Consider the following 12614-nt stretch of genomic DNA (forward strand, 5'->3'; position numbering starts at 1 on the left):
GTTAACATTTTCTTATTTATTTTTTTTACAACAGTTTCATGTGATTCATACATCTGGGAGTTTGATCTTGATTGGGAAAATTAAAAAAATGCAATGACTACTTTACAACTGTGAGCATAATTTGATGTGAGTGCAATTACTTGTCATTGTCCGTTTAAGCATAGTCAAATGCTACATGGCAGATGCTTTATGCAAATGCGCTCACACCCGTAACGACAATGGAAGTTGAAGGAGCTGAACAACAAGCTCAAGTATGAAATACTTTCAACTTTTGGATTTGAACAGAGATTTAAATGAAGACTCCTGGTTTAATATTTCTCAAACAATATAGAAGCATACTTTTTAAACACAGATCATTTTATTAAAAATCAAGGGAGACAGAACAGTTTTATTTGAATTATTTTCAATGAATATGTTAGTAAGCAAGCGAAAACCCTGAATTCCCAGTGATTTGAAATGAACCAATCACTTTGTAACAAGTGTTAGTTTGTGGGAACTGGCAGTGTCTTGACCATTTTCATCTCTTTTTTTTTTTTTTTCAGAAAAAAACAAACCCACTGTGGAAGATGAGAGTCAATGTGAAACTGAATAAATGTGTTGGAATACCAGGACACCTTTGTCTCTAGCAAACAGGATGTGCTGTGTACAGGTCACTGCTGATTGGTTGGCAGGTGTCTTCCATGAAAGAAAACAAAGTAAAAACAATAAAAATAAATAAATAAAAACTGTGTTCACTCCTGGGCTGAGGCGTTTCTCTGCTTTTGTTGGCCCTCATTACTAACAGTTCATGCTTTGTGTTATTTGCCAGCTATGTTTGCATTGACTGTCACAGCTTATTAAAACTGCACAACACTGTGTCAACTCTGTTGTATTATCTTGTGTAATTATGTCCATGTGTTATCTCATGGCCAACAGCCAGTCTGTCACTGGACTTTTGCCGTCATTTTTCAACACAAGTGGGGGTGTGCGTGTATGTGTGTGAGTAGGTGTCTGTCAGTATATGCGCAGCTTTCATGCAAATGTAGTGAACTGTATGTGAAAGGGGGGATGTCAACATCTTTTGGTTCATGAGGGGAAAAGTCACACAATAGTTTTCTGTTAACAACAAAGAGGAGATTTTTGAGAATATTCACTTCTTTTTTTTTTTTAAATCACACTGAAAGCTCTTTGATGCTTTTACATTATGGAAAAAAGGTGATGCATTTGTTACTTCCATCCTAATCAGGCAGAACAATTTTCACTGAAGTATGAAATATGTTGCTATACATTACACCCACGTGAGGGAATGACAAAGGACATTGTCTGAAACTCTTGGGGCCTCACTCAGCTGGATGCCCTGGGTAATCAGTGCTGCCATTCACCCCACAACAACTCCCAGAATAATATGTTGTCTAGTCTATTGTTAGTCTGACTCAATCCTCTTCGGAGGAATGCAAAACCCTGCAGGTCCCGCATCAAGTACTTTTCAGTAACACACTTGCCTAATATTTGCATTGGTGAAAAGCAGACTAAACTAGTCCAGCAGGATGAGGCAAATGCAAATATTTAACTTGAATTTCCATTTAGTAATAGAAAGTGCCCCCTCTGGGCGCACAGCACAAATTTCCCTGGTTTTATACTGCCCTCAAGTGGTGCGTAGGAGTCAGACAAGGAGCCCAAACTTGGTGAGCGTAGAGAGCAGCAGATTAAGAGGGGGAGAGGAAGAGAAGAGCAGCAGAGTCAGGCTCCTGTGCGCAGAAACCCGACAATGAGGGTCGATAAAGGTCAGTTAACGGACTATAATACCTGCTGCATGTTTTTACAAATTACAGTCTGAGCTGAGATAAACGCAATATTTTATTTTGTTATTATTTACAATTGCAGTGCATGCTGCACAGGTGTGATTTTGTAATAATTGCGGTGCAAAAGGGGTCATTTGGCATAAACTATATATTTAAAGTAACAGATTAGATACAGTGGTAGACCTAAATTGAATTGTATGCAACAGGCAGATAGAAATCTTTTTCTTTATTCTTTTTTCTTCATGTAATAGCCTAGATGACATCATCAATGACTGGTTCATGCTCAACACTTACAGTCTATGCTCATGTCGTGTAGCCGATCTTCGATGCCATGCTCTTCTAGTTTAACCCCTTTATTGACCATCTATTGATTGTGCCTTCCGATGCAACACTAAGTCTGCTTCCACACTTATAAAAGTGAACAGGGGTTTTATGGAACTTTATTTAGAAATAATAACAACAACAATAATAATAATAACAATGATAACAACAATAATTAAATAAAACATAAACCAAATATATATAACGTAACCAATTGAAAGGGTTTATAGGGTAAGCTTTATAATAGGCTATCTCATATTGCATTCTGTCTGCCCTATTTTAATCAAAATCCGTGTTTAGGTTAGGTGTTTGTGTTAACGAAAATCATGACGAAAGTTCATGACGATGGACAGCTGTTTTCGTCTTCTTGTCTTTCTAAATGGAGGAAATATAACTTGTGGACACTCGAGGTTAACAGCGAGGCTGAGTAAAGTCCCCGTGGATGTTGCAGCCAATGAAAACCACGCTGACACCTAGAGCCGAGATGCATACCGGGAGCAGTAGTTCTCGCTCCGCGTGCAACCCGTTAGCAGCGCTGTGCTGGCTGCTGTGCGGGGACTACAGAGCTCCGGGTCCTGGACAGAGGCGGCTTGCGTTGACAGCGGTTGTTGGTACTGACTGAGCGAAGTACGGCGGCATAAATATCCGTCTGTCTGCGTGTTTTTAAAAAGTGCTTTAACGTTTGTAAAAGTTAACACCTGCAAGCATGCAGTCCGAATCGGGAATAGTTCCCGACTTCGAGGTCGGAGAGGAGTTTCAAGAGGAGCCGAAAACGTATTACGAACTGAAGAGTCAGCCCTTGAAAAACAGGTCAGTTGTTCAGCTGAGGACAGTTATTTCCCACGCTGCAGCGGTTTTGGTGTTTAGGTGATAATTAAGCTGCAGACTTTCTGAGTGTTGTTCACAGTCTGTGCATGTGTGAGTGGGGCTGCTTCACGGATATCTCTGGAGTTTCAGCTCTGCAGTGGGATTCAACTTGCCTCCCATTCCTAATGATTATCCTGCTGGAATGAAGTTATGCAACACTTGGGTGTTGTCTTGTCAACATCAACTTCAAATATTACCTCTGAGAGGAGCAGACAGGTCAGGCTGAGATGCTGCTCCTCTGCCTCACCTGTGTCGACGGTTGATGTATCTGGTCAATCTGATGGGTGGTTTTGTTTTTATAGGGATTCTCTATATTATTACTCTTAGAATACATTATGCAATTACTTGTATTACATGTTGAATACAATTGTTTTACTGTTTAGTCTTATTTTATTTTCATTAAATTCATCTGCATATCAAATAATACACATGCACCTACTTGTGGAAAGTTACTAAACAACAAACAGTAAACAAGTTAAATCAGTTAGCTGTCAGAAATGTAAAGCTCTCATGTCAGACTTTCCAGCTACATGAACTAATTAATTGATTATCTTCCAAATCCCGACAAAACAAGCCATGCTAAAAGAATGCTGTGCGATCAATCGCCTTCTGGTGATGTTTTAGGACATAGACATAAGGTTCATGTTACTTATAAGAATGCTATGCTGACCTTTGGAAGTCTTCCCGAAAATGCATCAAGTTGAGTCAGACCTGTGGTTTGACCTTTTATCCTGTTTCTGTGAAGACTGTCATATTCAGATTTCGTAACTACACAGCCAATTTGCTAAATTATCTGTTCACAGAGCTCAGGAAGTGATTGAAGGATGCAGTAACCTTTCTGTCTGTTTCAGGGATGCAGGAGCAACATTATGGTAACATTACCATAGGAATTACCAGTCCCGTGAATATGATGCTAAGGCATAAGTTAGATTCTCGGAGTGAAAAACATCAGTTCCCTAATAAGGTTACAAAGGCTATACGTTTACATTTCAAGCCTTCCTGCTCAATTCTGTTATTGCTCAGATTCAACTTTGTGTTTGGCTGTTCACATTAGTTATTACACATGGCCTGTATCACATGTGGTGTGAAGTGTGTGAACTGGTTCCAGCCTGTGGCATGCCACCTTGGGAGCATCGGCATGCCGGTGCAGATTGTTGCATGCCAGTTTCACAGCTTCCTGTGAGCTTGGTTTAGCGACATGGCACCATAAGGTCAGCAGCCTTGCCTACTTTTTCAGAAGTGACAGATGTCAACAGGGGGTCAGTACCATGTACCACCCATCTCTCACTCCTCAATTGCCCATCTTCCACCTCCATGATACATTTGTGAAGTGGATTTGCTTTACAGTATGACATTAACTATACTTTGTTTACACTTTTCTTTTCTTAATTGACAACTCGAGGATGTTATTATATGATTGTATACGTTTCTCTTGTCCCTTGTCATGTTGGCTATTGAACACTTGTGATATCTTCGTGATGACCATAGAGTAGTTTCATATAGTTGCTGCTGATACCAGTTAGCTTTTAGCATAGTTGATCCCAGCTGACGAGGTTAGCCTAGCCCCCACAGCCAGTCAGAATAATCAATATCAGAGTGAAGGCCGAGACACGGGAAATTTGTCTGTTCCAAATCCAACTATCTAGAGGTCACTGCTTTGATTTACTTCTGTGCTCAGAGGTCGTAGTCGGAGAATGATCTATTCACATTATGGACCAGAACAAGCGGCAAACTCCGGTGTTGAAAAATAAAGCCAGCGTGGAAGTGCAGAAAAAAAAAACTGAGTGTCTGCTTAAGGCCGGCTCCAATAATATCTTTAATATGGTTATTGTTATATAACCTGGACGCTCCATACGCAACATGCACATCAAAATGTCCATTGTGACAGCAGAAACCAACATGTTTACAGCCTTGTACAAGAAGTGATTTAGCTCTACTTAGCTCAGGTCTTTATCGGCACACTGTAGGTGTGCACTGTCTTTATTCACTGGGACAAACTCATCCTTTTTGAGTTTGTGAAGGGTTAAGAGTTATGCATAATGAGGAGACTCATGACTGAACAGACAGGTTCAAGGCCGGCCTCAGCAACTCCTCTTTGCCTGCAGGTAAACTAAAAGTATGTGGTTCAGAGGGCATTTTCAATATGTCAACCGCCATCGCAGATGACATCACTGAGACTACATCTATGGTTTTTTTACAGCCTATGAGCCAGACCTAAAGCCCCTTAGGCTTACAAGGCCAACTAGCGGCTATCTGTAGCATCATTTTAGTGGACAGGAAAGTAGCATTCACCTTCACAGCTAATTTAGCAAGAACACGTGTATCTTAATGTATTTATTTCTACAAATAATTCAAAGGAAATGTCTAAACTTCCTCATTCTCACAAGTTACAACTTTTTTTTTTTGGCTGTTGTTAAACAATCTATAACCAGGTTGTTGTTTTTTTAGGGATATGTACAAACTATGTGTAGGTCGCTTGTCTGGGAGAATTTAATGCACCATAAACACACATTAAAGCTGTGACATAACAGTGAAGTTGTCAAACTCACCACGTTCCCTCTGTGATGATGACGACGGCGCTGACGACAGCAGGATGGTGTCTGCTTATCTGCATTTGGTGTCTAAATGTCTAAAGTTGTTTAGCAGTAGCTTCATTGTGAGGCTGAGACACACAGAGGACAGTGCACCACTGTGTGCGAACAGAGCTCTCATTGCGCTCGCTGGATTCCTGTTATTTCTTCCCCCTCTGGCTCTTGACATTTTTGTATCAGATTTGTAGTTTATCTTTTTTTTTTCTCTCTCTCTCTCCCTCTCGCTCGCTCTCTAAATTAGACCACGCTAGAAAGGAGGGAGAAAACAGTTTATCTTCTGCAGCCTTAACCTTTAACCCAGTTCTGCGTGTTTTTGAAACTAATTTCGTTATTAGTGAAATGTCATTACGCTGTAATGTGCACATGTGCTGTATGTTGCCTGAATCTGAGCTGCGTCGTGTTGTCGCAGCGCAGAGAGAAAGCAGTCTCAGCTCTGGTTCTGGATGATCGCGGGTCATTTCATTTCATGCCGTTTCCCTTGGAATATGTGAATTTGTGTGACGAGTTGTTGTAGATCGACTGCTATCCCACTTCCTCTTCCCATCACATGAGGATGACCCAGCATAATAACAGTCACGAGGACTGTGTGATGAGACATTGTTGCGCAAATTCGATAAAGTTAGCGTGATTTATTTTAGGCTCGTGTGATGTCTTGCCATGTTGACCCCCCCCCCCCCTCCCATCCCACACACAGTTCTTAAAAAATCTGAAGTGTGACAAAGCATCGTGTCATTTTCAGTTTTGCTGTCCTCATGGAAGTTTAACAGAGTGCTCAAGACAGCTGCAGACGATGTGACAGACTTCTTGTACCTAATATAGATGTGAGACCGGCGCTGCAGCTCGTCTGTATGCAGCGTAAATCAGCTGTATAAATTTAGAAGGGGATGTGTTGTATCCCCAACTCAGAGGGAGGGGAGCGCTTTATGCAGCAAGCTTGTCACGCAGAACATAACACATACAAAGTCATATTTAGACTAAGATCCAAAGATCTTTCAGGTTTGCTTTCTACATTTTTTGGGCGTTTCTTGAATCTGCATATTTTTCGACTCGATTTAAGGGGTTGAATGGACAGTTTGTGTATTTGCATCAAAATAAACGGCACTGAATATTTGCTGTCATTTTCTGCTCTGACTTTTACCCATCATGCCAAAAATATTCAAATACAAAAAAAGAATATGGAGCTATGAAAGAGCTTTGCCAATAAATTCTCAATTTGATGGGAAAAAAAACACAATTGTTTTTGTAAACGACTCACGACTTGTCAGGGTGATTGATTGCCAATCATGTACTTGTCCTATAGATTTTTTTTTACCAGCTTTATTGGCCAGGTATGTTTGTGTGTTAAACATACATGGCCAATAAAGCTGATTCTGATTCAGATGTTGCATCCGTTCGTGCGCCCTGTGTACGGAGGCTACGGTCAAGTGGGTTGGCCAGGTTGGAATCCGACCTGTGTCATTCCCCACACTCTCTCTCTCTCTCTCTCTCTCTCTCTCTCTCTCTGACTATCTGTTACTCAGACTCTAAATAACAGGCATACAAAGCCAAAATTTAACAATTAAAACATTTAAAAAAATCTTCTTTAAAATATTTGAACGTGAATGCTCTATGAGCTGAAATACTCATCGTCTTATGTCAATACGGTTGTCTTTGGATTAAAAAACATGAAATAAGTTAAAGTTATTGTAATGAACGAATACATGTTTAGTGTATGATGCAGATTGGTTTCTTCTAGTGTTTCCATTTGTCTGTATGGATCGGCAGGAGAACTTCATTACACTTTCTAAATACGTCCAAAGAGGTCATTGGTATGTGTATGTCACAGTGACCTGAGTCTGAGCTACGAGGTTACTCGGTGTTTAGAACGGCCTGTTCCTGTGGGGAATCCCAGACAGAAATGTCCTGAATGTCCATGATCTGCAGAGCTGAACGACACAGACAGCTGTTGAGGCTTGTTTAGGGTTTTTTAAGTCACCTTGAGCGTGTTGGTTTTCTTAAAGAAGGGAGAGAAGAGACTCGGGTTCAAATTGAACAAACCAGAACGTCTAATGAAGCAAGGAAATACGTCGCAGAAACCGAGGGCGACTTCTCAGCTGAGGGTCTACCTCGCTGACTCGCACGTCACCTACCAAAACCAGAGAGGAGACCACGAATGTCAGAAGTCACAGGATTATATACAGTAGTAAGGTGCCTCCTTTAAAATGTTTGTGTGCTGTGTCAGCAGAAGTATTAGCAGAGGTGGGGTGATGTTCGTGTGTTAGTTTCTGAGAAAGTGTCCTTGAAGTGTTGCACCTGGAGAAGACAATAGAGAGTCTGTGCTGCAAGCTTAGAGCAAAGACAAAAGGAAGAGGCACATATATAAGGATATAAGGAAGAGGCACATTGGCCTAACAGTACAGTCATTTGGTAAATGGTTATATAGGCTGAGGTAAAAAAGACACTCTGCAGTTATGACCTCTTATTTAGATTTCATCTGCAGCATCTTTGAACTTCACGTGTGATTAACATTTGTACCCCTCATTATTATTATTATTATTATTATTTTTTTTAACTTCTTACTTTTGAGTGCTCGTTATAGTAAGAAGTGCATTTTGCCGTCCTCTATTGGTGACCAGCAGGCACTACAGCTACACTCCCTACACAGTAGGAAACCGCTCGTGAAGCAGGATTTGGAATAAGGGAAGTAACATAATCAGTCACAGGTCAACCCGCATAAAAGCTTCCTCATCATTTAGTAATAATATATATATATATATACTTCTTTTTTTTTCACCAAAGAGATGTTTAATGTGAATTTCACGCTGTATTATTTTACAACTGGGACTGAAAAAGCATGAAAGTCTTCTCCTTGTTTTACTCATTCGATATGAAAGTAAGGCAACACCCGCTGCGTCTCATTTTTATTTTTATTTTTAATTTCAGATGAAAGGATGAAAGTTAAACTGTCATATTAGTCACAAGAACACATCAAAGCAGCATTTATTAAATAAAAATACTGCTGGCTGCAGCTGTGTCGCCTTTAGCCTGGACTTTGTATTTTCCGGTCTCTTAACTTGCCAGATGGTGCACTAGATTTGACCATAGAGCAAAGAAGGCTCCTCAAAGTGAAAACACATCTTAAACTTGATCTGGAGACATTTCATAGACCAACTCATTAGTAATTAGCTTTGCATAACATGTGATTTTTTTTTTTTTATCTGACTTGTCAGGCTAGATAACGACAGTATATGTAAAGTGTTTAAAACGTTGCTGGATAGTGCAGCCGTTAGAGTTGACAGTACGGCCAGTCATTGACTGAGGTGTCGCCTTACGCCGAGTTAAAGAAACAGAAGCTCCATGATGATGAATTTGTTGACAGCAAACTAGCAATTGTTTTCCTTATTATTTACTCGACAAAAAGCTTCCTTGATTTATCTATAAAATATATATGTGGTCCGTTAAATGTCTTAATTATTGAGAAAGGAGCATCGAAACATCCCAAAGCCCATCCCCATCTTCACATTGGTATTCACCATTCATTCATTTAACAGAGTCCCTCAAGTCCTAAAAAGTTTGAAAAGGTTAAAAAAAAAAAGAAAAATATACATAGATATTGTGCATACTTGTGCGCACAAGATTAGTATTTTTTATTTTGGGACTTCAGTTGCTTCTTATCAGATGTGTCAGTTCATGTCTGATTGCTTATGTTGGCCTGATAAATGACAAACTGTTTTGGCCCTTTAAGATGTTTTTATATGACTACGTTAACTGTGGCTCTGTGTGTGAAGAAGAGCCCTCAAAGCTTGTAAAAGACACTCAACGACTCAATAAAACTGTTTCAGATACAAGTTGGCTATTTTCACATCAAGTCAACACAAACAAGCTCAGTGAGTCAGGTTTTATTCATGGTTTCACAGTGAACAAAAAATAAGATGTGAGTCCTCTCTTTTTTTTTTTTCTTTTTTTTTTCCAGACATGGATCATTGCGTCAGTTCATGTTGAAGTTTGAGAACGCGGTCTGTTTGACCTTTGCAGAAAATCAAGAACAAATCAGCCCCGTGTAGAGTCCCAGAGAGAGCTGCTTTGTTGCGTTTCTGAGCTGAACTTGAAAGCCTCATGGACTCAGTCAACCTGCTGTAGGAAAGTGTCTGAAATCTTTTACTTTACCGACCTTGGATGGTCTGATTTTTCTCCTTGTTTAAGAGCAGAGGGAGGAGGAGAACAGGGGGGGAGAAGGAAAGGCTCATCCAGCTGAAAACAAGTGAAGGATATGATAGAGGACACAGAGGCTAATTAAACAAATAAGACCAGGCGTGTTCAAGTTATCCAAACTACTCCTAGCTTCCCGGAAACACCAGGCAAGGAACCCTGTTATCATTCTGGATGTTTGCACAGCTTACCCGAGGCTTTACAACATTAGAAATGTAAACCAGTTATATATGTTTGACATTTATTTGCCTTCGTTTTCATGAGGCATTTGCAAGCTGAATTAGCAACATGGAGTTTACCAGAGGGGCAGGGTTTGCAGCAGCTCTCCTCAGAAGATAGTGTGAAACCATGAAAATGTGAATTTGTCCAATTGATTTCACGCTGGATTGAACGTGTCTATATTTAGATGTCGAGCTGTTTAGGCCCTTTTGTGAGCAAATTCAATGACATTCAAAGATATGGCTATCTGGAGTGAAAGGACATTGTGATGAGCTTTCCGCACAGTTTTCATGCATTTTATAATGTAGGAAATAATCGTCAGATTCATCAGCAATGAAAGGGAGCTGTTAGTGTCTGCCCTGCCCTTTGCATCTGTTTGTATGCGATGTCATGTATCTCACCGTGCAAATCATACTGTATCAAACAGATGTGGCCGTTTAATCTGCTGTGAATTCTTCCTCTTTATACATCCACCTTTCTTTGTTTTATAAAAAAGACAGATTTAGATGGAACATATGTACATTTAGGAACACAACAGGAACAATTAGACCTGAAGGTGGCAGAGTACACCTGCAGCTGCAGAGCACTTTTCATCTGGCAAGGGTCAGCAGTGTCTGAAAGGAGGTCGTGCATTTTAAAAAAAAATGCAAGAGTCTTTGCAAGGTGCGATGTTGCTAATATATGAGTGTAAAATGAAACATTCAAACGTCCAATCAGAGATTGTGTCTGTGAGACAGCTGTGAACTCGAATGAAAGAACTGTCATGAACAGAGTTCCTCCCAGTTTAGTTTAATACCACGGGCCCTTATTAAGAACAAGAGACAAAGCTTATTTAATCGTGTTTGTGTCATGATTTACTGTACATGTGTGTTACTTTGAATTTAAAGGCGCATTGTGTAAGTGAGGAAAGTTTGAATTAGCTGTAAAACCCCAAACAAGTCATTATACACTTATACAGAGCACAGATATAAAAAACTAAAAATAAGTGACTGAGAGCCGAGTTCATCCCTGAAGGATGTCAGAACAAAACCTACAGTATTCTTCTTTACACAAGCTTCAGGTGTTGTGACTATAGGGCTTAGCATCGCAGAATAACTCACACTATGATACGATATGTGGCCTACTATAAAGTTATCATCACCATACAGAGATTCTGAGATTTAATGCTATAAAATCTGATAATCGATAGTTGGAGTGAAGGGCTACTGTATGTTTTAACAACATAACTCGTATTCTTCTTAAAATCCAAACAGATGAGTTACAAGAGAATTGACTCTCCGTCACGTCAGCAGTCACTCGAGCAACATCATGTTTTATTTTTTTTTCCATTTTTTTTTTTCAAATGTTCTAAAAAAAAAAAATCAGTCAATCAAAATATCCTTATTAATCCCATTTGCTACACCAACAAGTCCTACATGTACAAGCTGCTTTCAATCTCAATCTCAATAAAGTTCATATAGTTCTTCCACCAAGCTCAAACACACACAGCAGCTCATCTCTGGATTCATGTAAGTATTGTTTTTCCCATGGTCCCAGTGCATCACTATAGTCTCAGTTATGGATACATGTTCTAAGATTGCTTTGCAGGATGTTTGGCATTGAAAAGACGTTTTATTGCTGCACAGATGTTGACTGCTGTTACGGAACCCCCTGTAGTCTCTCGTGCGCATTAGGTGTGTGTTTAAGTAGCCACACCAAAGTAAATACACTGTCTTCCCAGAGTTGTTTATTTGGTAGAACTAGAGACCTAGTCGTGAGTTGTTTGTGCAGCTCTTTCCCCCTCTTTACTTCTCTTTCTCATTCAAACACGCCTTAGTCTCTACGAGGTAGAAAGTCGACGTCACTCCAGACTCAACACTCGTATACTACCTTTGTTTCCCATTATCACTGCTTTCCTTGCTGGTGTCCGTTTCCAGAGGAGATGCCGGCCGCAGCAGGCTGGCTGTTGTGATCAGCAGGGGAGTGGAGTGGATGCTTGTACTGTCATGTAGGGGTCATGGTTATTGAGCTGTATTCCAGCTGTGGAGTTAGGACACCTGCGGTGCAGACTCCAATGAAGAGATCACACTCCTTCATGCCTGTTCACTGCTCGTACACTAATCGTCTTATTAATACGTCAACATATTACATTATTTCTCCCAATAATTAAGCCAATGTGCAGCGAGCACAAAGCTGAAAGAGCGGCCCCTGGTGGGCGAACATTTGAGAACGTTCAAGAGGTGTTGTGTGTGGATTTTTGGGGTTCTTTCCCTGCTAGGATTTTGATTTTGGGATATAATAATTTCAAACATTAACACTTCATTTAAAGACACAAGAAGCAACAACGGTGTGTTCCGGTTCCATGGTTCTGTATGTGAAAGCTTTGTTTGGTGTCGTCGTGTACTACACTTCACAGAACCCTGTGAAACGTCATAAGATGCTAGGATAAGCAGAACACTGTCCTCTGAGAAGTCAAGTCACCGTAAAACTTCAAATAAGTGCCCAACCCAGTTTTAGGGCCGTGTCTCTTAAGCCTGGTGTGGCTGTGAGTTTTGACGAACAAGGGCCGGTCTCATTTAGAGGCCGCTCTGTGCATGTAGTATCGATCAAAAAAATCGATGGACAACCGTGTGTCCTCCTCTCGCCCACAGAGCAGCACGTTTGTTTC

The 12614-nt window shown here is 40.3% G+C and overlaps 1 protein-coding gene across 3 annotated transcripts in view; it reads left to right on the forward strand.

The window, feature by feature from the left end:
- Positions 1-735: 735 nt before the first annotated feature.
- The window catches only part of LOC306833367 (microphthalmia-associated transcription factor-like), a 37392-nt gene continuing 25513 nt past the window's right edge, over positions 736-12614 (forward strand). Inside the window, exon 1 of one of the 3 annotated variants that reach the window (XM_079358596.1) lies at positions 736-1763. Coding sequence is in view for 2 of the 3 variants with exons in the window: in XM_079358593.1 (XP_079214719.1) it covers positions 2809-2912 (104 nt within the window). In the remaining variant the exon portion in view is untranslated. Of the gene's footprint in view, positions 1764-2533; positions 2913-12614 lie in introns of those variants that run through there. The other 2 variants (XM_079358593.1, XM_079358594.1) reach the window with 2 other exon arrangements.

This window comes from Symphodus melops, assembly GCF_947650265.1.
Source record: "Symphodus melops genome assembly, chromosome: 13".
In the NCBI taxonomy this organism is placed as follows: domain Eukaryota; kingdom Metazoa; phylum Chordata; class Actinopteri; order Labriformes; family Labridae; genus Symphodus; species Symphodus melops.